We start from the raw sequence: 26,603 nt of genomic DNA, 5'->3' as shown, positions 1-26,603 counted from the left end.
TGGTAACTTCCTCAAAAGATACTATAAGGTTGTTAGACATGACCTACCATGCTCAAAGTCATGCTGTCTATCCTTAATCAGTCCATGTATATCCAAATACTTATATAGTTGGTCCCTTAGTTACCTTCCACGATCTTTCCCACAACTGATGACAGACTCACCAGTCTATAGTTTCCTGGTTTATGTTTAGAGATTCTTTTAAACAGAGGAACAACAGTGGCTATCCTCCACTCTCTGGTACCTCTCCCTGTCGCTAAAGATGACTTAAATATCACTGCTAGGGCGTGGTTCATTTCTGCATTTGCTTCCAGTAGGGTCCAAAGGAACACCTTGTCAGACCCTGGGGATTTATCCATCCTGATTTGCCTCAGGGTAGCAAACACCTCCTCCTCTGTAATCTGTACAGGGTCCATGAAGTTGATGCCATTTTGCCTCACTTCTATAAACTCTGTGCCCGTCTCCTGAGTAAATACAGATGCAAAAAGTTCATTTATGATCTTCCCCATTTGTTTTGGCTCCGCACATGGACTACCATTTGGTCTTCCAGAGGACAAATTTGGTCCTTTGCAATCCTGTCGCTCTTAAAATATCTGTAGAATCCTCCCTTAATCCCTTCCGCTCTGTCACATCTAAAACAATGGAACCCCAGAATATTGAGCTGCCAGTCCTGCCCCTCCTGCAACCAAGTCTCACTAACGGCTACAATATCATAATTCTAGATGTTGGTCCATGCCCTGAAGTCATCAGCCTTTTCTATGATCCTTTTGCATTAAAATATACATAGCTCAGGACACTAGTCGTACCATGCTCTACATTTTAATTCCTGGCTTTGTCTGAAGTCTTACCAACATCTGTCTCCACAACCACTCCACTAATTGTTCTGGCACGCTGATTCCGATCCCTCTGCAACTCTAGTTTAAACCCCACAGTGCACTATTAACCAACCATCCCACAAGGACATTAGATCCCTCAAGCATAGGTGCAAACTGTCCCTTCTGCACAGTTTGCCCTGGAAGAGAGCCCAATGATCCAAAAACCTTATGCACTCTCTCCTACATCAACTGCTTAACCACGTGTTTAAAGTGTATAATCTTCCTAGTTCTGGCCTCACTAGCATGTGGCACAGGTAGCAAACCTGAGATCACAATATTGGAGGTCCTGCCCTTTAATGTAGCAGCCAACTCTCTGAACTCCCTTTGCAGAACCTCGTCACTAGTCCTACCCATATCACTGGTACCTACATAGATCACGACCTCTGGCTGTTAATCCTTCTACTTAAGAATGCTGAGGACTTAATCAAAGATATCCCAGAACCTGGCACCCAGGAGGCAACATACCATCTTGGAGTTTGTTCTCACAAACAGAACCTTATGTTCATTCCCTGAACTAATAAATCCTTATCACCACAGTGTCCCTATTTTCCCTACTTCCCTTCTGAGTCACACAGGCAGACTTAGTGCCAGAGACCCAAATACTGTGACTTTCTTGTTAAGTCATCATCCCCAAAAATATCCAAACAGTATCCTGTTGTTAAGGAGGATGACCACAAGGGTATTCTGCACAGGTTGACTGACCCTTTCCGCCTCCTGACAGTCACCCAGTTTCCTTTGGCCGGCACCTTCGGTGAAGTACATCTTGATACAACACGGTAAGATATACCAGCACGATTAGGTCATTTGGTCCATCAAGTCTGCTCTGCCATTTCATTATGGTTGATCCATTTTCCACTCACCCCCCAATCTTCTGCCCTTCCCCCTTCCCATATCCCTTCATGCCTTGACCAATCAAGAATCTATCAACCTCTGCCCTAAATATACCCAATGACTTGGCCTCCACAGCTGCCTGTGGCAACAGATTCCACAGATCCATCGCTTTCTGGCTAAGGAAATTCCTCCTCACCTCCAAACTTCAAAAGGACATCACTCTATTCTGAGGCTGTGTTCTCTGGTGTTAGATTCTCCCACCAAAGGAAACATCCATGTTATTAAGGTCTTTCACCATTTGATAGGTTTCAATTAGGTCATCCTCATTCTTTCGAATTCCAGTGAGTAAAGTCCAGAGCCATCAAATGCTCTTCATATGACAAGCTATTCAACCCTGGAATCATTTTTGTGAACCTCCTTTGAACCCGCTCTAGTGTCAGCATCCTTTCTAAGATAAGAAGCCCTAAACTAATTAAGTGAGGCCTCATCAGTGCTTTACAAAGTCTCTACATTACTTCTTTGCTTTTATATTTTAAGTTCCCTTGTGTCTCAGTTTTTTTACACTTTCTCTCCATTTAGAAGATAGTCAACCCTTTCATTTCTTCTACCAAACACTTCCCCAATACTGTATTCTATCTGCCATTTCTTTGCCCATTCTCCTAATCGGTCTGAGTTCTTTTGTAGCCTCTGCACTTCTTCAAAAGTATCTGCCCCTCTGCCAATCTTCGTATCATCTGCAAGCTTTGCAACAAAGCCATCAATTCCAACATCCATATCATTGGTATATAGTGTGAAAAGAATCAGTCCCAACACTGACCCCTGTGGAACACCTCTAAAGAAAAGCAGCCAGCCAGAAAAGGTGAAAATCTGCAGATGCTGGAAATCCAAGCAACACACACAAAATGCTGAAGGAACTCCGCAGGCTCGGCAGCATCTATGGAAAAGAGTACAATCGACCTTCGAGCCAAGATGTCGACCGTACTCTTTTCCATAGAAGCTGTCTGGCCTGCTGAGTTCCTTCAGCATTTTGTGTGTGTTTCTTGGATTTCCAGCACCTGCAGACTTCCTCTTGTTTGTGATTGGATTACTACACTGCGAAGTCTCTTCCAGGAATGCCTATCCTGAAGAAGTTTAAATGCCTATCCTGAAGAAGTTTAAATCATCCAGTTGGCCCAAAACATCATCTGTACTCTTTTCTATTGATGCTGCCAGGCCTGCTGAGTTCCTCCAGCATTTTGTGTGTGTTAACCAGAAAAGGCTCCCTTTACTCCCACTCTTTGTGTCCGGCCAATCAACAACTGTTTTATTGATGTTAGCATCATTCCTTTCACACCATTAGCTCATAGCTCGTCAAGAAGCCTCATGTGTGACACCTTGTCAAAGGCCTTCCGAAAATCTAACATCAACTAGGTTTCCTTTGTCCATCCTGCTTATTATTTCTTCAAAAAATTCCAACAGATTTGTCAAGTAAGATTTTTCCTTGAGAAAACCGTGCTATGGTCGATTTTATCATGTGTCTCCAAGTACCCTGAAATGGCATCCTGAACAATTGACACCAACATCTTCTCGATCACTGAGGTTAGACTAACTGCTGATAATTTCCTTTCTTATGCCTCCTTTCTTGAAGAATGGAGTGACATTTGCGATTTTCCCATCTTCCAGAACTAATTATTTCTGAAAGATCTTTAATAATGACTCCATAATCTCTTCAGCCACCTCTTTCAGAAACCTGGGGTGTAGATCATCTGGTCCAGGTGACTTATCTACCTTCAGACCTTTCAGTTTTCCAAAAACCTCCTCCCTCGTTATGGTAACTTCACACACTTCATGACCCGACACCTAAGACTTCCACCATATTACTAGTGTCTTCTACAGTGAAGACTGATGCAAAATATTTATTCAGTTCACCTGCCACTTCCTTGACCCCCATTATTATCTCTCTAGCATTGTTTTCCAGTAGTCCAATATCCATTATCGCCTCTCTTTTACACTTTATGTGTATGAAGAAACTTTTGGTATGCTCTTTAACATTATTGGCTCACTTACTTTCGTATTCCATCTTTACTTCTTAATTACTTTTTTAGTTGCTTTCTGTGGATTTTTAAAAGCCTCCAAATCCTCTAACTTCCCACTAATTTTTGCTTTATTATATACTCTCTCTTTGGCTTTTATGTTGGTTTTGACTTCTCTTGTTAGCCATGATTGTGTCACCTTGCCTTTAGAATGCTTCTTCCTCTTTGGGATGCATACATCCTGTGCCTTCTGAATACCTTCCAGAAATTTCAGCCATCCCTGCCGTCATCCCTGCCAGTGTTCTTTTCCAATCAATTTGGCCAACTCCTCTATCATGCCTCTGTACTTCCCTTTATTCCACTGTAATAACTGTATTTGCCTCTACCACTTCTGTTACCAGCTTGATCAATATAACCACAAACCCCACCCACCCCTGCATGAAAAACCTGTGCCTCAGAGCTCCAAAGTACAAAGGAGAGTTGCGATCAATGTTGCTTGGAATATCCTGGGTTTGAAGGCGGGTTTGTGGCCTTGGTTTTTAAGCACTCTCTCCCCTAGTTAACTTAAAGCTGAGCTAGTGCATTGGATTACTATCAATGATAAACATTTTCACTAGCCTGTGACTCCCATAATGTTGAAAGTGGTGTATACTTTCTTGAATAATTGATTCTGGTTGTCGTGCTGTGGTGTTGTGCAGCAGGGGCAGACTGGCAAAGGATCTTGGTCTTCCAGATGTTTTGTGTGAAGCTCTTCTTTTCATATATTTCTGAGAAATTAACGCTGATTTGGAGCTCACCCCTGAAAGTGCACAGCCAGACGAGTTGCTGCATGCTATATTTCAATGATAGATGTTACATAGAAAATAGGTGCAGGAGTAGGCCATTCGGCCCTTCAAGCCTGCACCGCCATTCAGCATGATCATGGCTGATCATCCAACTCAGAACCCTGCACCAGCCTTCCCTCCATACCCCCTGATCCCTTTAGCCACAAGGGCCATATCTAACTCCCTCTTAAATATAGCCAATGAACTGGCCTCAACTGTTTCCTGTGGCAGAGAATTCCACAGATTCACCACTCTCTGTGTGAAGAAGTTTTTCCTAATCTCGGTCCTAAAAGGCTTCCCCTCTATCCTCAAACTGTGACCCCTCGTTCTGGACTTCCCCAACATCGGGAACAATCTTCCTGCATCTAGCCTGTCCAATCCCTTTAGGATCTTATACGTTTCAATAAGATCCCCCCACAATCTTCTAAATTCCAACGAGTATAAGCCCAGTTCATCCAGTCTTTCTTCATATGAAAGTCCTGCCATCCCAGGAAGCAATCTGGTGAACCTTCTTTGTACTCCTTCTATGGCAAGGATGTCTCTCCTTAGATTAGGGAACCCAAAATGTTAGGGTAACCTTGGTTCTGAAGTTTCTAAATATCACTGGACCAACACCCAATGTGCAGAGAAAAACAAAACACATCATGCAGACAATAAAAGTAAGTGAATATCATTCAGAACTGAAGTTCACGAAAGTGAGTCCACAGCCACGAAGCCGGTCATCTCTGCAACTGATCCAGGAGCCTGTTAGCTGCAGGTCGCAGCCTCAGTTCAGCACAGAGATGAGTAAACCTCGTAACTCTCAAGCTGAACACCAGCCTGCCCCTCTCCTTCGACTCCGACACCCTGATCTCTTCAATCTGGTCCAGTGCTTAAACTGGTCAACCCTCACTCTCTGACCTGGGCCCTGCCGCTTTGATATGCTCTCGGGCCTGGGCCCCACTCCCATGATTTGGCCTGCACTTAACCTTTCCAAAATGGCCCAGTGCTTAAATCAGCCAAACCTTGGGGTTTTTTCTTCGCACTTGGGTCCAGGCTCAACTCTGCCTCACCTCCACTCAACTCCCCTCGGTTCTGCAGCATCTAATTGCTCCTACGGCTCTACAGCAATGACAAACATTGGTTCATTCCTTGCTCGTGCCCAGGCCCCACCAGCTCAATTCAGCATGTACCTGCCACGCGCAACAGTCCTGCACTTTCGAGACTTCAGTTCACATCACAAAAATGCCAGATCGTACAGATGGTTCAAAACCTTAACTACGAAAGGAAAGTTACAGGCTTGATTGCAGTGATTATTTCAGAGAAAAAGTGTGATGAATGCAGCAATTTATAGTTTTGTTTACTGCTAATAAGTTCACCAGTGCAATCTTAAAGCACAGCATGGTAACAGACCCTTCTGGCCCAACGAACCTGTGCTGCCTAAACACACCCATGTGACCAATTAACCTGCTAACCTTTGAGATTTGGGAAGAACTGCAGCACTTGATGTAAACAGAGTACCATGGTCACAGGGAGAACGTACAAATTTTTTACACACAGCAGCGGAATCGATCCCGGGTCACTGCCATCAGTCTAACTGCTATGCTACTATGGCCCCCCCAGCTAACAGTAACATGCCATACCACTGGAAGTCTGACACAGGTGAGGTGTAGTACTGCAGTGAGGTATTCTGAAGAAAAGGGTTAGAGTGATTCTGACCATAGCCTCAACTGGGATGTTCCACAGGCAGGTTGCAGGATGTAACCTCCTGTATTGGAAAGCACAGTTGCTAATCTCTGAACTCTATACAAGGTGGGTGAACAAGTCTTTTGCCCTTTGGCATTATGGCAAGTTTTCTGACAAAGTTTTGTCTGAGTATCTCTGACAGACTTTCTGTAGCCTCACTCTCTGAAGTCCCATCTGCCTCTTCTGTACTAAATGGTGCACCATCATTCCTGCAAGTGTGCTCATCCCTAACTATCTCACCATGTGCACAACTCTTCTATACATCAAAAAAAAACGGGTCTCAACCTCTGAACTGATGGCTGAGTGAAGGCATTTTCAGCAAAATTTTCCTCTCTCTGAGAGAGTTTCACTTCTCAGATATCTGAAGTGGGTAAGAAATAAAGCTTGTGTGGTAAGTGGAGAGGAAGAAGCAGGAAATGAATGCCTACACTAGCTGAGCCTGAGTCAGGGGGAAGGGTCAAGGGCGAGATGGGAAATAAGTGGAAGGATTCAGTGAGCAGATGTCATCATTATCCCCATCAATTCTGGCAATGGCCACTGTCAAGCTGATGCCCATGACTGTCATGTTTAAAAACTTGTCTTCTTCAAATTCTTTCCTATTAGATACTGCTTTTTCAGAAAGAAACAATTAAATATCATTAAGCCTTCTAGACTGTTTAGGTCCTGCAGAAGCTATCGGTCAAAAACTACTGCCACTGATGAGCTGTGTGTTTTGGGTATGAACGTCAGCTAGGTTTGAGATGATAAGATAAAGCAGACAAATTGTAGACTTGAATACTGATCGATAGAGAGGGTTGCCAGATGAATAATGGATATACAGTAGATGAGCCGAGTATGCAGTTGTCAGAAAATGCCTTCAAAGACAAACACACTGGTAAAATGAATCAAGCTTGATCACAAAGGTAACCCTACACTACATCTTGTAACAATACCTGATTCTGCAGATGCTGGAAATTGAGACTAGCATACAGTGCCTATAAAAATGTAATCACCTCTCCCTTGGAAGTTTTCATGTTTTATTGTTTTACAGCATTAAATCACAGTGGATTTTATTTGGCTATTTTTGACACTGATCAACAGAAAAATACTCTTTTGTGTCAAAGTCAAAGCATATCTCTAGAAAGTGATCTAAATTAATTACAAATATCCAATACAAAATAATTGATTGCACAAGTATTCACCCCCTTTAACATGACACACCAAATCATCACTGGTGTCGCCAACTGGTTTTAAAAGTCACATAATTAGTTAAATGGAGATCACCTGTGTGCAGTCAAGATGTTTTAATTGATTGCAGTAAAAATAAATCTGTCTGTGGAAGGTCCCACTGCTGGTCAGTATCCTGGCTAAAACTACACCATGAAGACAAAAGGACACCCCAAGCAACTCCACAAAAAGGTTATTGAAAAGCACATTTCAGGAGATGGATACAAGAACATTTCCAAGTCACTGAATATCCTTGGAATATTGTCCTGATGAAGGGTCTCGGCCTGAAACGTCCACTGTACCTCTTCTAGAGATGCTGCCTGGCCTGCTGCGTTCACCAGCAACTTTGATGTGTGTTGCTTCAAGATCCCTTGGAGTACAGTTAAGTCAATCATCAGAATGAAAAGAACATGGCACAACTGTAAATCTGCATAGAGCAAGCCGTCCTCAAAAACTGGGTGACCGTGCAAGAACAGGGCTTGTGAGGAAGGCTACCGAGAGATCTTTGACAACTCTGGAGGAGTTACAAGCTTCAGCGGCTGAGATGGGAGAGACTGCACATACAATAGCTGTTGTCTGGGTGCTTCACCAGTCAGAGTTTTATGGGAGAGTGGCAAAGCGAAAGCTACTGTTGGAAAAAAAACTTGTGAAATCTCAGCTGGGGTTGCCAGAAGGCATGTGGGAGACTCTGAAATCAGCTGGAAGGAGGTTCTATGGTCTGATGAAACCAAAATTGAGCTTTTTGGCCATCAGACTAAATGATATAAGCCAAACACTGCACACCATCAAAACGCATCATCCCTACTGTGAAGCATGGTGGAGACTGCATCATGCTGTGGGGTTCCTTCACTGCAGCAGGCTCTGGAAGCCTTGTGAAGGCTTAGGGTAAAATAAATACAGGGAAATCCTGAAGGACAACCTGATGTAGCCTGCAAGAGGACTGTGACTTGGGAGATTTGTTTTCCAGCAAGACAATGGCTCCAAGCATAAAGCCAAAGTTACACTAGAATGGCTTAAAAACAACATTAAAGTCCTAGTGTGGTCTAATCAAAGTCCAGACCTGAATCCAATTGAGAATTAATGGCTGGACTTAAAGGCTGAACAGTCACAATCCCCATGCAATCTGACAGAGCTTGAGCAGTTTTTGTAAAGAAGAATGGGGAAATATTGCAGTGCCCAGATATGCAAAGCCGACAAGAGACCTATCCACACAGACTCAAACCTGTAATTGCTGCCAAAGGTGCAATTTACTAAATACTGACTTGAAGGGGCTGAGCAATTATGCAGTCAATTGTTTTTAATAGAAATTCACTTTGATATGAAAGTCTTTTCTATTTATCAGTGTTAAAAAAGCCAAATAAAATCCAGTGTAATTCAATGTTATAAAATAATAAAATGTGAAAACATCCTGGGGGGGAGGTGGTGTGAATACTTTGTTTATAAACACTGTACATAAAATGATGGAGGAACTCCATCTCCAGTGAGACTATCTCAGATGTCTCCTAACGATTTAGCTGCAGAATCTCCTCTTCCTGAAGCACTTGAGTTTCTCCTTCTTTCCACATCTTGCCTCAAAACCTCCAGTGCAAAGTCAGAAAATTTTAGCACTGACATCTTGAAGTTTTCCAAACAGCATCTAAAACAGGTTCAGGTTAAGAGAAAGGAATAAAATTATATCTGACCTTGAGTTTTCTTCTCGCATTGAATTTTTTGAGGCATTCAACAGTCTCCTGTCTGTGCATGCATGAAGCAACAGTTGATCGTTGCTACAAAACAAATACATAAAGGTACATTAAAAATATATACACACAGTATGTTCTATCATATATTTTGTGTTTAATGCCTAAAATTTGTATTTTCTTTCACCATTATAGGTAATCTATAAATTCCATATAATTATGGAGCAATACAACTTAGTCTTCTGCTGCTGTTCCTCTGTCCATCAGATATCCTCCCTGATTGCAAGGCACTCTGATGCTGGTAAAGGCAAATACAAATGATTTTCTATCGGTGATTTCACAATGACCACTACATTTCAGGAAAAGCTACTGGGAGAGTGGGCAAATGGAAGTGTGGAGAGGCTTTGGTGAGGAGGCACAAGTGAGTAGCGGGTAAGAATCAGATAAGGACTTTTTTATTTTTCTGTTAAATCTGTGATTTTTGAGAGTGTAGATAAAATGGCAGTCGGGGCAGTAGAATGCTCCTCCTGCAAAGTGTGGGAGGTCAGGGAATCTGTCTCCCTGATAACTACATTTGTGGGAAGTGCACCCTGTAGCCATTGTCAGAGGGCGCAGTTCCCCTGTGGCCATAGCCCTCAGTAACAGGCTGAGATCCCTATTGATACTGTTAGGGGGATGACCTTTCAGAGGCCAGCAGCAGCAGTCAGGTCAGTGCCCGGCTCTGAGGCAAAGCAGGTGATCAGGCACAGTGATAGTGAGGTGGACTTGATAATAAGGGTTGCAGATAAGCGTTTCTGTGGTCACAATTGAGACTCCAGGATCATGTGTTGCCTCCCTAGTGTCAGGGTCAACGGTGTCTTGCAGTGGACACACGACATTCCTGGAAGGGAGGATGAGCAGCTAGAGGTTGTCGCCCATATTGATACGAATGACATAAGCAGGGATAGGGATAGGGTCTGGAAGATAAGGATAGGGAGCGAGGTAGAAATTTAAGTAGCAGGATTTCCAGAATTATAATCTCAGAATTACTACCTGTGTTATGTGGTGGTGAGTGAGAAGTAGATGTATAGTGCAGTTCAATACATGTCTAAGGGGCTGGTGCAAGAGGAGGTTCATGACCAGAGGTGTGCTAGGATGGATCTCTGTTGCTTGTAATATGTATCAATACTTTGGATGAAATTGCAGATGAAACCAAGACTGGTGGAGTCGTAGCCATTGTAAAGGACTATCGAAGAATACCATGGGATACCAATCAGTTACAGATGTGGGCAGGGAAGTGGCAGTTTAATCCAGGCAAATGTGAGGCATTGCTCTTTGAGAGGTCAAATGGAAGTATACAATTAACAGTAGGCCCCTTTATGGCGTTGAGGTACAGATGGACCTTGGAGTTCACAGAAAGTGGCCGGATATGTGCTTAAAGTGGTAAAGAAGGCGTATGGAGTGCTTGCATTCATTGGTAGAGGTGTTGAGTATAAAAGTAGGGAAGACATGCTGCAGCTACATAACACCTCCGCACTTGGGAGTATTGTGTGCAATTCAAATCCCGCTGTTATGGGAAGGATGTGGCGATTATGGAAAGGGTGCAAAAGAAGTTTACCAGGATTAAAGGGTTGATAGGTTTGACAAACTTGGGTTGTTCTCATTGAAGTGTCAGAAACTGAGGGGGATCCTGATAGAAGATTTTTTTAATTATAAGAGGTATAGAAAGAGTAGACAGTCAGGATAAAAATGTCAAACACCAGAGGACATGCTTTAAGGGTAGCAGAGAGGTTTAAAGGTGACATGAGGGGCAATGTTTGTGGTAGATGCCTGGAATGGGTTACCAGGGACAGTAATGGAATCAGGCGATTTGGCAGTTTAAGAGGCTTTTAGATATACAAATAATTATGAAGGGATTTGGATGGTGAACAGGAGGAGGACATTCAGTATAAATTGGTAACAAGATTGTAACAACAGGGTCTGAAAGGGCTGTCCATTGCTGTACTGTTTTGTGTTCTAGGCAAGATTCTCAGATTCTTGCAATGGTACATCAGTTTCTTAAACAGTCAGTGAAAATCAGTTTCAATATGATTGGCCAAAATCTATAGAAGTCAAACCTTATATTCCTGTGTATTTTGTTTTGGATAATCTAAACAGTATTTCCATAACAAAATCTATCACAAAATAAATTCCTCCCATAAATTCTTGGTGGTAGATGTAATATACTGCTTTCTTTCAATTATCCTGGAGATCTGATAGAGAAAATTAAGCAGCATTTTTTCAGTATTATAAAATTATAATTATTCTGAAACTAAACAATGGAGATGTTGCTGCATATAAACAGACAACGATTTTTTGCCAGAGACCAAACATCAAAATTAATTTTATCCTATGAAGTACTTAGGAAGTTATTGAAAATCTTTAGGTGGCTTAACAGAAAGTTTTTTTTGAGGAACTTGTAATCCCTTCACATGCAAGTACTGGCTGACGAGTGATATACAGTTTACATAAGATGATACAGTTAGCAGCATTGTACAGAAGGTGGAACTTACACAAATCCATGGATGCTTCAGGGCTTCTGCGGCTGTGATCCGTTTGGCAGGATTGATGGTTAACATCTTGTTGATGAGATCCTTAGCTTCTGGAGTGACTGTATCCCACTCTGGTGAAGGGAACTACAAAACAGGAATGTAGACATCCTCACTGGATTTCCTTACATACAGAAAATGTTTGAGGTCAATGAGATGTCTGACATGTTAAATGTTTTTCTCTACAGCTCATTGCTGGCCTGCTGAGTCCATCACCTTCCTCTGCTGAGCACATTTTCATGGAGCACTACGGTCACCGTGACCCCCACCGTGCAGGTCATGCTCTTTACTTACAACTACCATCGGGCAGGAGGTACAGAACTGTTAAGTCCCACACTTTCAGGTTCAGGAATGGTTAGTACCCTCCAGCCATCAGCCCCTGAACTAACGTGGATAACTTCACTCAGCTTAATTCTGAACTGATTCTATGACCTACAGACCCGGTTTCAAGGACTCTTTACGGCTCATGTTCTCAGTATTTTTTTATATATTTGCATAATGTTTTCTCTTGCACACTGGTTGTTTGTCAGTCTTTATGTATGGTTTTTCATAGATTCTATTGTATTTCTTTATTTTCCTGTAAATACCTGCAAGAAAATTACCCTCAAGGTAGTATATAGGTGATTTGATAATAAACGTACTTTGAACATTTTATATATTTGTTACAAAATAGATAAAATGACAGTTTACTCGGCAGCTGTAAAAAACTTGTTTTCACCCACATTACCTCTTCATTTTAGCAAAAAAAAATCAGTTTGTTTAATATTTATTTTATTACTAGTAAGGGTATCAGTCTGTGAGTAACTGCAAGTAGTTCTTTTGGGAATAAATAGGAGAAATGTCAATTTTACCATTGAAAAATCACTTTAATTGTCATATAAAAGAAATATCACTCACCTACAAATTGATTTCCTTACTGAGTGCTGCAAAATATTACTTAATTGAACTATTTTGAAAAATGCATACAGTCTTTCAGTTCTATTATGCCAGTCTCAACAAAGAAGGAGGGCAAAGATCTTTTGATGCTGTCAGGAAGGAAAAAGAAATCTGGAGGTACAAGGCAAGGGAGGAATGTGAAGAAAAGGATAAAAAATTATTTAAAAAATTGAGATTGATTTTGGGAGACAGGTGGGTAAAACTTGGTATGAATTGGAATATAGGCAAGTTTTTGTAAGGTGATCAAGAGGATTCAAAATAAATATGTAAATTAAAGGCGAGTTCAGTAACTTAATTGATGTAATTGAAGATTACGATCATTTTAAAATACAGAACCAAAGTCACAAAATCTCTTTCAGCCTCAAGAGTTGCCAGGGAGAGGAACAGAATCAAAAGGTAGAGAACAGCATTATGGTGGTTACAGAAAGCACTAAACTTTCAAACTCATAACACACTAGTTGGAGGAAATATCTGGCATCCAGGTGTAGAATTGCTCAGACAATTCTGAATGATTGAGGAAATATTGTGGGAATGAGTGCACAGAGTTTTGAAAAGTTTGGGATTACATTGTGTTCTTACATAATGTGTAATTACATAATGTTCAAGAAGTTTAAGTGATTCGAAAGCAGTTGGGATTCAGCACTGATCCCCTTGGCACACCACTGATCACAGGCCTCCACTCAGAAAAGCAGCCCTCTACCACCATGTTAATTTTGCATCCAATTGGCTGCCTTACTCTGGATTCTACGTGATCTTACATTTCAGACCAGCCTACCATTCAAAGCTCTCATCCTTAAAATATAAAAGATGTCAGGTTCAATAAAGTATACTTTATTATGAAATGAGTGATGCAGAAAGTGAATAAGAAAAAGTGTAAATTTCTTGGCCAGTTTTCTGATGCAATTTTGTCCTCTGAAGAGAAAGCTCAGCAGACAGCAAATCAAATAGTGAACTGCACTGCATACTATCTAGTTGGCAGCAATATGCAGTAACAGCTTGAGATGCAAAGGTGGTGGATTTTCAGACCTTAACATACGGAACTGCTTTTCTAAATAAAAACTGTTGAGTCTTTTTTTTTGCTGAACACAATAGGTTCCCAAATTCAATACGCTGAAAGTCATACTTCTATGATGTTTCATTTTTAGAATCAACTTCCCATTAAATTTTAATTTTCCATACATTGATTGGGTCTCCCATACTGTTAGGGGTCTAGATGGTTTAGAGTTTGTAAAATGTGTTCAGGAAAGTTTTCTAAATCAATATATAGAGGGACCAACTAGAGGGGATGCAATATTGGATCTCCTGTTAGGAAACGAGTGAGGACAAGTGACAGAAGTCTGTGTAGGGGAGCACTTTGGTTCCAGTGATCATAACACCATTAGTTTCAACTTGATCATGGACAAGGATAGATCTGGTCCTAGGGTTGAGGTTCTTAACTGGAAGAAGGCCAAATTTGAAGAAATGAGAAAGGATCTAAAAAGCGTGGATTGGGACAGGTTGTTCTCTGGCATGGATGTGATCAGTAGGTGGGAAGCCTTCAAAGCAGAAATTTTGAGAGTGCAGAATTTGCATGTTCCTGTCAGGATTAAAGGCAAGGTGAATAGGAATAAGGAACCTTGGTTCTCAAGGGATATTGCAACTCTGATAAAGAAGAAGAGGGAGTTGTATGACGTGTATAGGAAGCAGGGAGTAAATAAGGTGCTTGAGGAGTATAAGAAGTGCAAGAAAATACTTAAGAAAGAAATCAAGAGGACTAAAAGAAGACATGAGGTTGCCTTGGCAGTCAAAATGAAGGATAATCCAAAGAGCTTTTACAGGTATATTAAGAGCAAAAGGATTGTAAGGGATAAAATTGGTCCTCTTGAAGATCAGAGTGGTCGGCTATGTGCGGAACCAAAGGAAATGGGGGCGATCTTAAATAGGTTTTTTGCGTCTGTATTTACTAAGGAAACTGGCATGAAGTCTGTGGAATTAAGGGAAATAAGTAGTGAGATCATGGAAACTGTACAGATTGAAAAGGAGGAGGTGCTTGCTGTCTTGAAGAAAATTAAAGTGGATAAATCCCCGGGACCTGACAGGGTGTTCCCTCGGACCTTGAAGGAGACTAGTGTTGAAATTGCAGGGGCCCTGGCTGAAATATTTAAAATGTCGCTGTCTACAGGTGAGGTGCCGGAGGATTGGAGAGTGGCTCATGTTGTTCCGTTGTTTAAAAAAGGATCGAAAAGTAATCCGGGAAATTATAGGTCAGTAAGTTTAACGTCGGTATTAGGTAAGTTATTGGAGGGAGTACTAAGAGACAGAATTTACAAGCATTTGGATAGACAGGGACTTATTAGGGAGAGTCAACATGGCTTTGTGCGTGGTAGGTCATGTTTGACCAATCTATTGGAGTTTTTCGAGGGGGTTACCAGGAAAGTGGATGAAGGGAAGGCAGTGGATATTGTCTACGTGGACTTCAGTAAGGCCTTTGACAAGTCCCGCATGGGAGGTTAGTTAGGAAAATTCAGTCGCTAGGTATACATGGAGAGGTGGTAAATTGGATTAGACATTGGCTCAATGGAAGAAGCCAAAGAGTGGTAGTAGAGAATTGCTTCTCTGAGTGGAGGCCTGTGACTAGCGGTGTGCCACAGGGATCAGTGCTGGGTCCATTGTTATTTGTCATCTATATCAATGATCTGGATGATAATGTGGTAAATTGGAACAGCAAGTTTGCTGATGATACAAAGATTGGAGGTGTAGTAGACAGTGAGGAAGGTTTTCAGAGTCTGCAGAGGGACTTGGACCAGCTGGAAAAATGGGCTGAAAGATGGCAGATGGAGTTTAATACTGACAAGTGTGAGGTATTGCACGTTGGAAGGACAAACCAACGTAGAACATACAGGGTTAATGGTAAGGCACTGAGGAGTGCAGTGGTACAGAGGGATCTGGAAATACAGATACAAAATTCCCTAAAAGTGGCGTCACAGGTAGATAGGGTCGTAAAGAGAGCTTTTGGTACATTGGCCTTTATTAATCAAAGTATTGAGTATAAGGGTTGGAATGTTATGATGAGGTTGTATAAGGCATTGGTGAGGCCGAATCTGGAGTATTGTGTTCAGTTTTGGTCACCAAATTACAGGAAGGATATAAATAAGGTTGAAAGAGTGCAGAGAAGGTTTACAAGGATGTTGCCGGGACTTGAGAAACTCAGTTACAGAGAAAGGTTGAATAGGTTAGAACTTTATTCCCTGGACCGTAGAAGAATGAGGGGAGATTTGATAGATGTATATAAAATTATGATGGGTATAGATAGAGTGAATGCAAGCAGGCTTTTTCCACTGAGGCAAGGGGAGAAAAAAACCAGAGGACATGGGTTAAGGGTGAGGGGAGAAAAGTTTAAAGGGAACATTAGGGGGGGGCTTCTTCACACAGAGAGTGGTGGGAGTATGGAATGAGCTGCCAGACGAGGTGGTAAATGCGGGTTGTTTATTAACATTTAAGAATAAATTAGACAGATACATGGATGGGAGGTGTATGGAGGGATATGGTCCATGTGCAGGTCAGTGGGACTAGGCAGAAAATGGTTCGGCACAGCCAAGAAGGGCCAAAAGGCCTGTTTCTGTGCTGTAGTTTCTATGGTTTCTATCTCAATCCAATTCCAAAGGAAACTGGAATAAAAGAACAGATTAATCAATTAATTGACTTTTGCTGACCATGTTAATGTTAAACCCTTGTTCTTTTATCCTTCCTCCTCGTACTTCCTAAAATAACAGATACTGTACCAAAGATCCAGTAGTTTTTGTCTATTCAAATGAACCAGAAATATTGAACCTCGAATGATAATTCAAGGTAGTTCACTTATCACAAAGCTGTTTCAGAGGTGATTTTGTCAGAATTCAAAGGCACCCTGAGCATTAGAAGTCTAAATGAGATGGAAAGCATCTGTATGTGGATCGGTAATTTCGCCAAAATTTAAGATGTCAAACCTGAAACATTGATGGCCAAATATAAGGGACTGATAAAATCAAACAGAAGTTCTAATGCAGGTGATACCACAGCATGTTATTTAAAAATGATGGGTGTTACAGTAATCGAATGAATTAAAACAAAACTCCTGCACACTAGTTAAACATCTTCAAGTTCTTGAATCAGTGAGAGGTAGTCAGTCTACTCACATCATAAGCACCAGCTTTGATCTGTTGGTACAGTCTGTGCTGATCTTCATCCCAGAAAGGAGGGTAACCAACCAGCAGTATATACAGAATAACACCTGTAGAAATTAAAATACTCATATGTCTAATCAGCATAAAATATAGTCAAGCAGTCAACTCTTACTAATTATGTTTGGGAAAACACAGAAATAATACTTAATTGATTAAAACAGGGTTCAGCTCAATTTGAATTGTGGAGGTGCGCACATGTTCTAGCTCGCTACTGCAACCTTGCTGCAAATGGAAAACTAGTGTTCCTAGTAGTGGACAGCCAAATCAGTACAAATTGTTTTGACCTATCACTTTTTAAGGCTAAGGCTATTGGGGAGAGTTTAAACTAGGATTGCTGGGGGGTGGGAACCAAACTGAAGAGACGGAGGAAGAGGCGGTTGGCTCACAAATAGAGAGAGCTTGGAGACAGTGCGAGAGGGAGGATAGGCAGGTGATAGAGAAGGGACACGCTCAGACTGATGCGGTTTGAACGGGACACGACTGCACAAGCGCGTGGAGGTCGGCTAGTGAGAACAGTGGGAAGAGTTTAAAAGTGAGCAGAGTTGAAAAGGTGACGGTTATTTCTTCAGCGGTTTGAATGGGGCATGACTGCGCAATGTGTGGAGGTCGGCCAGTAAGAACAGAAGGGAGAGTTTAAAAGGAAGGCAGATTTACAGAGCGCGCGAAGGAGTACTGGGAGACAGAGTAGGAAGGCTTTGGCCCAACGGGGCTTTGGTGATAAAGGATTGAGGCCAGGTAGGTTATCTGTTTAATATAAAGACAGACAGTATGAGTGTGGGGCTGGTTTTCTGTACTCAGTGTCAGATGTGGGAGGTTCTGGAGATTCCCAGCCTCCCAGACGACGACATCTGCACCAGGTGCATCGAGCTGCAGCTCCTTAGAGACCACCTTAGGGAACTGGAGCTGCAGCTCGATGACCTTCGTCTGGTCAGGGAGAGTGAGGAGGTGAAAGAGAGGAGCTATAGGCAGGTGGTCACCCCGGGACCACAGGAGACAGAGAAGTGGGTAACAGTCAAGAGAGGGAAGGGCAAAAAGCAGGTACTAGAGAGTACCCCAATGGCTGTCCTTAACAATAAGTATTCCTGCTTGAGTACTGTTGGGGGGGGGGGGGGAGATGGCCTACCTGGGTGAAGCAACAATGGTTGCGCCTCTGACACAGAGTCTGGCCCTGTGGCTCAGAAGGGTAGGGAAAGGAAGAGGATGGCAGCAGTAATAGGGGACTCTATAGTTAGGAGGTCAGACAGGCGATTCTGTGGACACAGGAAAGAAACACAGATGGTAGTTTGCCTCCCAGGTGCCAGGGTCCGGGATGTTTCTGGTCGCGTCTATGATACCTTGAAGTGGGAAGCAGAACAGCCAGAGGTCGTGGTACATATTGGTGCTAATGATATAGGTAGGAAAAGGGAGCAGGTCCTGAAAATGACTACAGGGAGTTAGGAAGGAAGTTGAGAAGCAGGACCTCAAAGGTAGTAATCTCGGGATTACTGCTGGTGCCACGTGACAGTGAGTATAGGAATAGAATGAGGTGGAGGATAAATGCGTGGCTGAGGGATTGGAGCAGGGGGCAGGGATTCAGATTTCTGGATCATTGGGACCCTCTTCTGGGGCAGGTGTGACCTGTACAAAAAGGACAGGTTGCACTTGAATCCGAGGGGAACCAATATCCTGGCGGGAAGGTTTGCTAAAGCTATTGGGGAGAGTTTAAACTAGAAATGCTGGGGGGGTGGGAACTGAACTGAAGTGACAGAGGAAAGGGAGGTTGGCTCACAAATAGAGAAACCTTGGAGACAGTGCAAAGGAAGGATAGGCAGGTGATAGAGAAGGGACGCGCTGAGTCCGATGGTTTGAGATGTGTCTATTTTAATGCAAGGAGTATCATGAATAAAGCCGATGAGCTTAGAGCATAGATCAGCACTTGGAGCTATGATGTTGTGGCCATTACAGAGTCTTGGATGGTGCAGGGGTAGGAATGGCTACTTCAAGTGTCAGAATTTAGATGTTTCAGAAAGGGTAGGGAGGGAGGAAGGCACTGTTGATCAGAGATAGTGTCACGACTGCAGAAAAGCAGGAAGTCATGGAGGGGTTGTCTACGGAGTCTCTGTGGGTGGAAGTTTGGAATAGGAAGGGGTCAATAACTCTACTGGGTGTTTCTTATAGACCACCCAATAGTAACAGGGACATTGAGGAGCAGCTAGGGAGACAGATTCTGGAAAGACTAGTAACAGGGGCGTTGTGGTGGGAGATTTTAATTTCCCAAATATTGATTGACATCTCCCTAGAGTGAGGAGGTTAGATGGGATAGAGTTTGTTAGGTGTGTTCAAGAAGGTTCCTTGACACAATATGTAGAAAAGCCTAAAAGAGGAGAGGCTGTACTTGATCTGGTATTGGGAATTGAACCTGTTCAGGTGTCAGGTCCCTCAGTGGAAGAGCATTTTGGAGATAGTGATCACAATTCTATCTCCTTTACCATAGCATTGGAGAGGGATAGAACAGACAGGTTTGGGAAACGTTTAAATGGAGAAAGGGGAAATATGAGGCTATCACGCAAGAATTCAGAAGCATAAATTGGGATACAGATGTTATCAGGTAAACGTATGGAAGAAGTGTGGCAAATATTCAGGGGATATTTGCATGGGGTTCTGAGTAGGTACGATCCAATGAGAAATGGAAAGGATGGTAGGGTACAAGATCCGTGGTGTACAAAGGCTGTTATAAATCTAGTCAAGAAGAAAAGAAGACCTAACGAAAGGTTCACAAAACTAGGTAATGATAGGAATCCAGAAGATTATAAGGCTAGCAGGAAGGAGCTTAAGAATGAAATTCGGAGAGCCAGAAGGGGCACTGGTGGACAGGATTAAGGAAAACCTCAAGGCATTCTACAAGTATGTGAGGAGCAAGAGGATAAGATGTGAGAGAATAGGACCAATCAAGTGTGACAGTGGAAAAGTGTGTATGGAACCGGAGGGAATAGCTTTGGTACTTAATGAATACTTTGCTTCAGTATTCACTGTGGAAAAGGATCTTGGCGATGTAGGGATGACTTGCAGCAGACTGAAAAGCTTTAGCATATAGATAGTAAGAAAGAGGATGTGCTGGAGCTTTTGGAAAGCATCAAGTTGGATAAGTCACCGGGACCGGATGGGATGTACCCCCGGCTACTGTGGAAGCGAGGGAGGAGATTGCTGAGCCTCTGGCAATGATCTTTGCATCATCAATGAGGATGGGAGAGGTTTCGGAGGATTGGAGGGTTGCAGATGTTTTTCCCTTATTCAAGGAAGGGAGTAGGGATAGCCCAGGAAATTATAGACCAGTGAGTCTTACTTCAGTGGTTGGTAAGTTGATGGAGAAGATCGTGAGAGGCAGGACTTATGAACATTTGGAGAGGCATAATATGATTAGGAATAGTCAGCATGGCTTTGTCAAAGGCAGGCTGTGCCTTAGGAGCCTGATTGAAGTTTTTTGAGGATGTGACTAAACACATCAATGAAAGTAGAGCAGTAGATGTAGTGTATATGGATTTTAGCAAGACATTTGATAAGATACCCCATGCAAGGCTTATTGAGAAAGTAAGGAGGCATGGGATCCAGGGGGACATTGCTTTGTGGATCCAGAACTGACTTGCCCACAGAAGGCAAGGAGTGGATGTAGACAGGTCATATTCTGCATGAAAGCCAGTGACCAGTGGTGTGCCTCAGGGATCTGTTCTGGGACCCTTACTCTTTGTGATTTTTATAAATTACATGGATGAAGAAGTGAAGGGATGGGTTGGTAAATTTGCTGATGACACAAAGGTTGGAGGTGTGGAGGGCTGTCAGAGGTTACTGTGGGACATCGATAGGATGCAAAACTGGGCTGTGAAGTGGCAGATAGAGTTCAACCCAGATAAGTGTGAGGTGGTTCATTTTGGTAGATCAAATATAATGGCAGAATATAGTATTAACGGTAAGACTCTTGGTAGTGTGGAGGATCAGAGGGATCTTGGGGCCAATGTCCTTAGGACACTCAGAACTGCTGCCCAGGTTGCCTCTGTGGTTAAGAAGGCACATGGTAAATAGGAAGGCCTTCATTAACTGTGGGAATGAGTTTAAGAGCCGAGAGGTAATATTACAGCTATATAGGACCCTGGTCAGACCCCACTTGGAGTACTGTGCTCAGTTCTGGTCACCTCACTACAGGAAGGATGTGGAAACCTGAAAGGGTGCAGAGGAGACTTACAAAGATGTTGCCTGGATTGGGGAGTATGTCTTATGAAAATAGATTGAGTGAACTCGACTTTTTCTCCTTGGAGCGGCAGAGGATTAGAGGTGACCTGATAGAGGTGTATAAGATGATGAGAAGCATTGATCGTGCGGATATTCAGAAGCTTTTTCCTAGGGCTGAAGTGGTGAACATAAGAGGGCACAGCTTTAAGGTGCTTGGAAGTAAGAACAGAGGAGATGTCAGGGGTAAGTTTTTTTATGCATAGAATTGCTAGTGCGAGGAATGGGCTGCCAGAAACGCTGGTGGAGGCAGGTACGATAGGGTCTTTTATAAGGCTCCTGGATAGGTACATGGAGCTTAGAAAAATAGAGAGTTATGGGCAACCTGAGGTAATTTCTGAAGTAAGTACATGTTCGGCACAGCATTGTGGGTTGAAGGGCCTGTATTGTGCTGTAGGTTTTCTATGTTTCTATGTTTTTTGAGAAATGATGTTCATGGCCTAAATTAAACTTTTACTTATCAATTTGCACTATGACTGTGAGGATGAATACAGCTCCGATAGCGCTACTGCAGTTGGTTTAATCAAAGATGGTGATGAAACAACATATAGGAGAGAGACTGATTACAAGAGGTGGAAACTAGAGGCAGTTCTCATCAGGGAATCAGAGAGGGTCAGTAACTTCTGATCCACTGAAATAATAACTCAGTTTTATCACTTCAGAGGATCTGTCCTGGGTCCAGCACAGAAGGCACGGCCGTACCTCTATTTTGCAAAGATGCAGCATGTCATCTAAAACTTTGACAAACTTCTATAGATGTGCGGTGGACAGTATACTGACTGACAGCATCACAGCCTGGTATGGAAACATCAATGTCCTCGACTGGAAAAACTATGAAGATACAGGCCAGTTCATCACAGGTAAACCGCTCTCCTGCATTGTGTACATCTAGAAGGGGGCACTTTCAGAGGAAAGCAGCATCCTCCCCCCCCCCCCCCCCCCACCAAGGCTATGCTTTCTTCTCGCTCCCTCAGGAAGGAGGTACAGGATCCTCAGAACCCACACCACCAGGTTCAGGAACAATTATTACTCTATAACCATCAGGCTCCTGAACCAGAGTGGATAACTTCACTCACCTAACACCCAGAATGAATGGAGTCACTTTCAAGGACTCTGCAAGTAATGCTCTCAGTATTTGCACAAATTGGTGTGTTTTGCACATTGGTGCTTGCCCATCCTGGTGTGCAGTTTTTTATTGGTTAAGTTATTTTTCATTGTGAATGCCCATAAGAAAATGAATCTCAGGGTTGTAAATGGTGACACATATGTATTTAATAATAAATTTACTTTGGACTTTGAACTTGTCCTTGAGCACTCCCTTGCTATCTTTATATTCCAAAAGGGTCCAGCCTGATTTTAGCTTCCAAAAACATATATATACTACCATTCTATCCTGACTAAACTGTGGACCTCTTGGGTCATCTCAAGTTCCCTCACCTTACCAATCTTATCCTTACTCCTTTCTGGATTTCTTTGTATCTACTGTGAATGCCTGTAAGAAAATGTATCTCAGGGTGACATATGCTGTATGTACTTTAACAATAAATTCACTCTGAATTTTCAGATTGGTAGTTAGCCTAATAGCCAACATGAGAAAGGAAGTGTCAATCAAAGACTATCAAATGCGGCATCCATACATGGAAAATGTATGGAGCATAAGATACAGAACCTATAAAAGGTATTCATCACCCTGAGAAGATTTCATGTTTTACTGTTTTACAACATTGAATCACAGTGGATTTAATTTGGCTTTTTTAAACCCTGATCAACAGAAAAGACTCGTTCATGTCAAAGTGAATACAAATTTCTACAAATTGGTCGAAATTTATTACAATTATTAAATATAAAATAATTGATTGCGTTATTACTCAACGCCTTCAAGCCAATATTTAGTGGATGCACCTTTGGCAGCAATTATAGACTTGAGTCTGTGTGGATAGGTCTCTATCAGCTTTGCACATCTGGACACTGCAATTTTTCCCCATTCTTCTTTACAAAACTGCTCAAGCTCTGTCATATTGCATGGGGATCGTGAGTGAACAACCGTCTTCATATCCAGCCACAAATTCTCAATTGGATTGAGGTCTGGACTTTGACTTGGCACTGCAGGACATTAACTTTGTTGCTTTAAGCCATTCCTGTATAGCTTTGGTTTTATGCTTTGGATCATTGTCTTGCTGGAAAACAAATCTCCTAAATCGCAGTTCTCTTGCAGACTGCATCATGTTTTCCTCCAGGATTTCCCTGTACTTTGCTGCAGTCATTTTACCCTCTGCCTTCTCAAGTCTTGCCCACAGCATGATGCAGCCACCACCGTGCTTCATGGAGGGATGGTGTGTTTTTGATGATGTGCTGTTTTTGGCTTACACCAAATATAGTGTTCAGTTTGATGGCCAAGTCTTCAATTTTGGTTTCATCAGACCATAGAACCTTCTACCAGCTGACTTCTGAGTTTCCCCCATGCCTTCTGGCAACTGCAGCTAAGGTTTCATGTGAGATTTTTTTCAACAGTGTCTTTCTCTTTGCCACTCTCCCAAGTGACTGGTGAAGCACCTGGGCAACAGTTGTTGTACGTACAGTCCCTCCCAGCTCAGCCACTGAAGCTTGTAACTCCTCTAGAGTTGTCATAGGTCTCTTGGTGGCCTCCCTCACTAGTCCCCTTCTTCTATGGTCACTCAGCATTTCAGGATGGCCTGCTTGAGGCAGATTTATAGCTATGCCATCTTCTTTCTGCTTCTTGATAATTGACAACTGTACTCCAAGGGATATTCAGTGACTTGGAAGTTTTCTTGTATCCATCTCTTGACTTGAGCTTTTCAATAACCTTTTCACGGAATTGCTTGAAGTGTTTGTCTTCCTGGTGTAGTTTTTGCCAGGATACTGACTCACCAGCAGTTGGACCTTCTTCTTCTTCTTCTTGTGTTGTTTTATGGCCGTTGGCAAACCAGCTTTAAGGTGCATTCCTGCCACCAGCTAGACTTGTGGTGTTCTGTTTTCAACCAAATATATCCTGGAGTACTCTGCTTTTAACAACCTAGTTCAGCCTGAAGATCTCTATTTGCATTACTCTGTAAATGCAATTCCTCTTGTAAATGCTGTGCACTCATAAGATAGCAGCGCCGTAGATTGCTTTTCTTCCCAAATTTTTGTCACATGATTTTCAAGTAATTGCATTGCCTCAATTACATTGATTTCATCTGCATCATTTGTAAAACTAAAAGCTTCATTTGAGAATATTAATTATCGCATGCTTAACATTTAAAAATTGCTGTTTTTCCAAGTCTGCTATTTCCAAGTTTTCCTTTTCTTAAATCAAAGCCTGTAGTTGTTTACTGAGATCTTGAAGTTCTTCTTCATCTGTTTCCATGTTTTTGTTTTATAATCTGAATGTAGATAATTCACTTTGCAACAATTCCTTTTCATTTTGTAACTTTGTAATAAATTCCTCCATTTTCCAATCTCTTTTCCGGGTCACTGAATTTTTGACAACAAGCATCTTTTTCAGAAACCGTCTCTTTTAAATGCAGACAACACACAGACTTTGTGTGTCAATGCAAGGAGCATTCATAACAAGGTGGATGAATTAAAAGTGCAGATTGTTATTAATGAATATGATATAGTTGGGATCACAGAGACATGGCTCCAGGGTGACCAGGGAAGAGAGCTCAACATTCAGGGATATTCAATATTCAGGAGGGATAGACATGAAAGAAAAGGAGGTGGGGTAGCATTGCTGGTTAGAGAGGAGATTAATGCAATAGAAAGGAAGGACATTAGCCGGGAGAATGTGGAATTGATATGGGTAGAGCTGCGTAACACTAAGGGGCAGAAAACGCTGGTGAGAGTTGCGTACAGGCCACCTAACAGTAGTAGTGAGGTTGGGGATGGTATTAAACAGGAAATTAGAAATGTGTGCAATAAAGGGACAGCAGTTATAATGGGTGACTTCAATCTACATATAGATTGGGTGAACCAAATTGGTAAGGGTGCTGAGGAAGAGGATTTCTTGGAATGTATGCAATATGGTTTTTTGAACCAACATGTTGAGGAACCAACTAGAGAGCAGGCCATTCTAGACTGGGTATTGAGCAATGAGGAAGGGTTAATTAGCAATCTTGTCGTGAGAGGCCCCTTGGGTAAGAGTGACCATAATATACTGGAATTCTTCATTAAGATGGAGAGTGACATAGTTAATTCAGAAAGAAAGGTTCTGAACTTAAAGAAGGGTAACTTCGAAGGTATGAAACGTGAATTAGCTAAGATAGACTGGCAAGTGACACTTAAAGGGTTGACGGTGGATATGCAATGGCAAGCATTTAAAGATCGCATGGATGAACTACAATAATTGTTCATCCCAGTTTGGCAAAAGAATAAATCAAGGAAGGTAGTGCACCCATGGCTGACAAGGGAAATTAGGGATAGTATCAATTCCAAAGAAGAAGCATACAAATTAGCCAGAGAAAGTGGCTCACCTGAGGACCGGGAGAAATTCAGAGTCCAGCAGAGGAGGACAAAGGGCTTAATTAGGAAGGGGAAAAAAAGATTATGAGAGAAAACTGGCAGGGAACATAAAAACTGACTCTAAAAGCTTTTATAGATATGTGAAAAGAAAAAAGATTGGTTAAGACAAATGTAGGCCCCCTACAGACAGAAAAAGGTGAATTGATTATGGGGAGCAAGGACATGGCAGATCAATTGAATAACTACATTGGTTCTGTCTTCACTAAGGAGGACATAAATAATCTTCCGGAAATAGTAGGGGACAGAGGGTCCAGTGAGATGGAGGAACTGAGGGAAATACATGTTAGTAGGGAAGTGGTGTTAGGTAAATTGAAGGGATTAAAGGCAGATAAATCCCCAGGGCCAGATGGTCTGCATCCTAGAGTGCTTAAGGAAGTAGCCCAAGAAATAGTGGATGCATTCGTGATAATTTTTCAAAACTCTTTAGATTCTGGACTAGTTCCTGAGGATTGGAGGGTGGCTAATATAACCCCACTTTTTAAAAAAGGAGGGAGAGAGAAACCGGGGAATTATAGACCGGTTAGCCTGACATCGGTGGTGGGGAAAATGATAGAGTCAGCTATCAAAGATGTGATAACAGCACATTTGGAAAGCGGTGAAATCATTGGACAAAGTCAGCATGGATTTGTGAAAGGAAAATCATGTCTGACGAATCTCATACAATTTTTTGAGGATGTAACTAGTAGAGCGGATAGGGGGAGAACCAGTGGATGTGGTATATTTGGATTTTCAAAAGGCTTTTGACAAGGTCCCACACAGGGGATTAGTGTGCAAACTTAAAGCACACGGTATTGGGGGTAAGGTATTGATGTGGATAGACAATTGGTTGGCAGACAGGAAGCAAAGAGTGGGAATAAACGGGACCTTTTTAGAATGGCAGGCAGTGACTAGTGGGGTACCACAAGGCTCAGTGCTGGGACCCCAGTTGTTTACAATATATATTAATGACTTAGATGAGGGAATTAAAT

At 42.2% G+C, this 26,603-nt stretch overlaps 1 protein-coding gene across 14 annotated transcripts in view; it reads right to left on the bottom strand.

Annotated features, from left to right (window-relative positions):
* Positions 1 to 26,603, bottom strand: part of LOC140195219 (calcium/calmodulin-dependent protein kinase type II delta chain) — a 580,639-nt gene that overhangs the window by 165,568 nt on the left and 388,468 nt on the right. For all 14 annotated transcript variants that reach the window (XM_072253184.1, XM_072253187.1, XM_072253189.1 and 11 more), the window contains exons 9-11: positions 16,807 to 16,901; positions 11,681 to 11,803; positions 9,153 to 9,236 (exon numbers count right to left, since the gene is read on the bottom strand). In XM_072253184.1, coding sequence (XP_072109285.1) covers positions 9,153 to 9,236; positions 11,681 to 11,803; positions 16,807 to 16,901 — 302 coding nt within the window. The remainder of the gene's footprint in view (positions 1 to 9,152; positions 9,237 to 11,680; positions 11,804 to 16,806; positions 16,902 to 26,603) is intronic.

The sequence above is a fragment of the Mobula birostris genome, chromosome 3 (genome assembly GCF_030028105.1).
Source record: "Mobula birostris isolate sMobBir1 chromosome 3, sMobBir1.hap1, whole genome shotgun sequence".
In the NCBI taxonomy this organism is placed as follows: Eukaryota; Metazoa; Chordata; class Chondrichthyes; order Myliobatiformes; family Myliobatidae; genus Mobula; species Mobula birostris.
The sequence above is the reverse complement of the archived record's forward strand: the minus strand, read 5'-3'. Positions and strand labels throughout refer to the sequence as shown.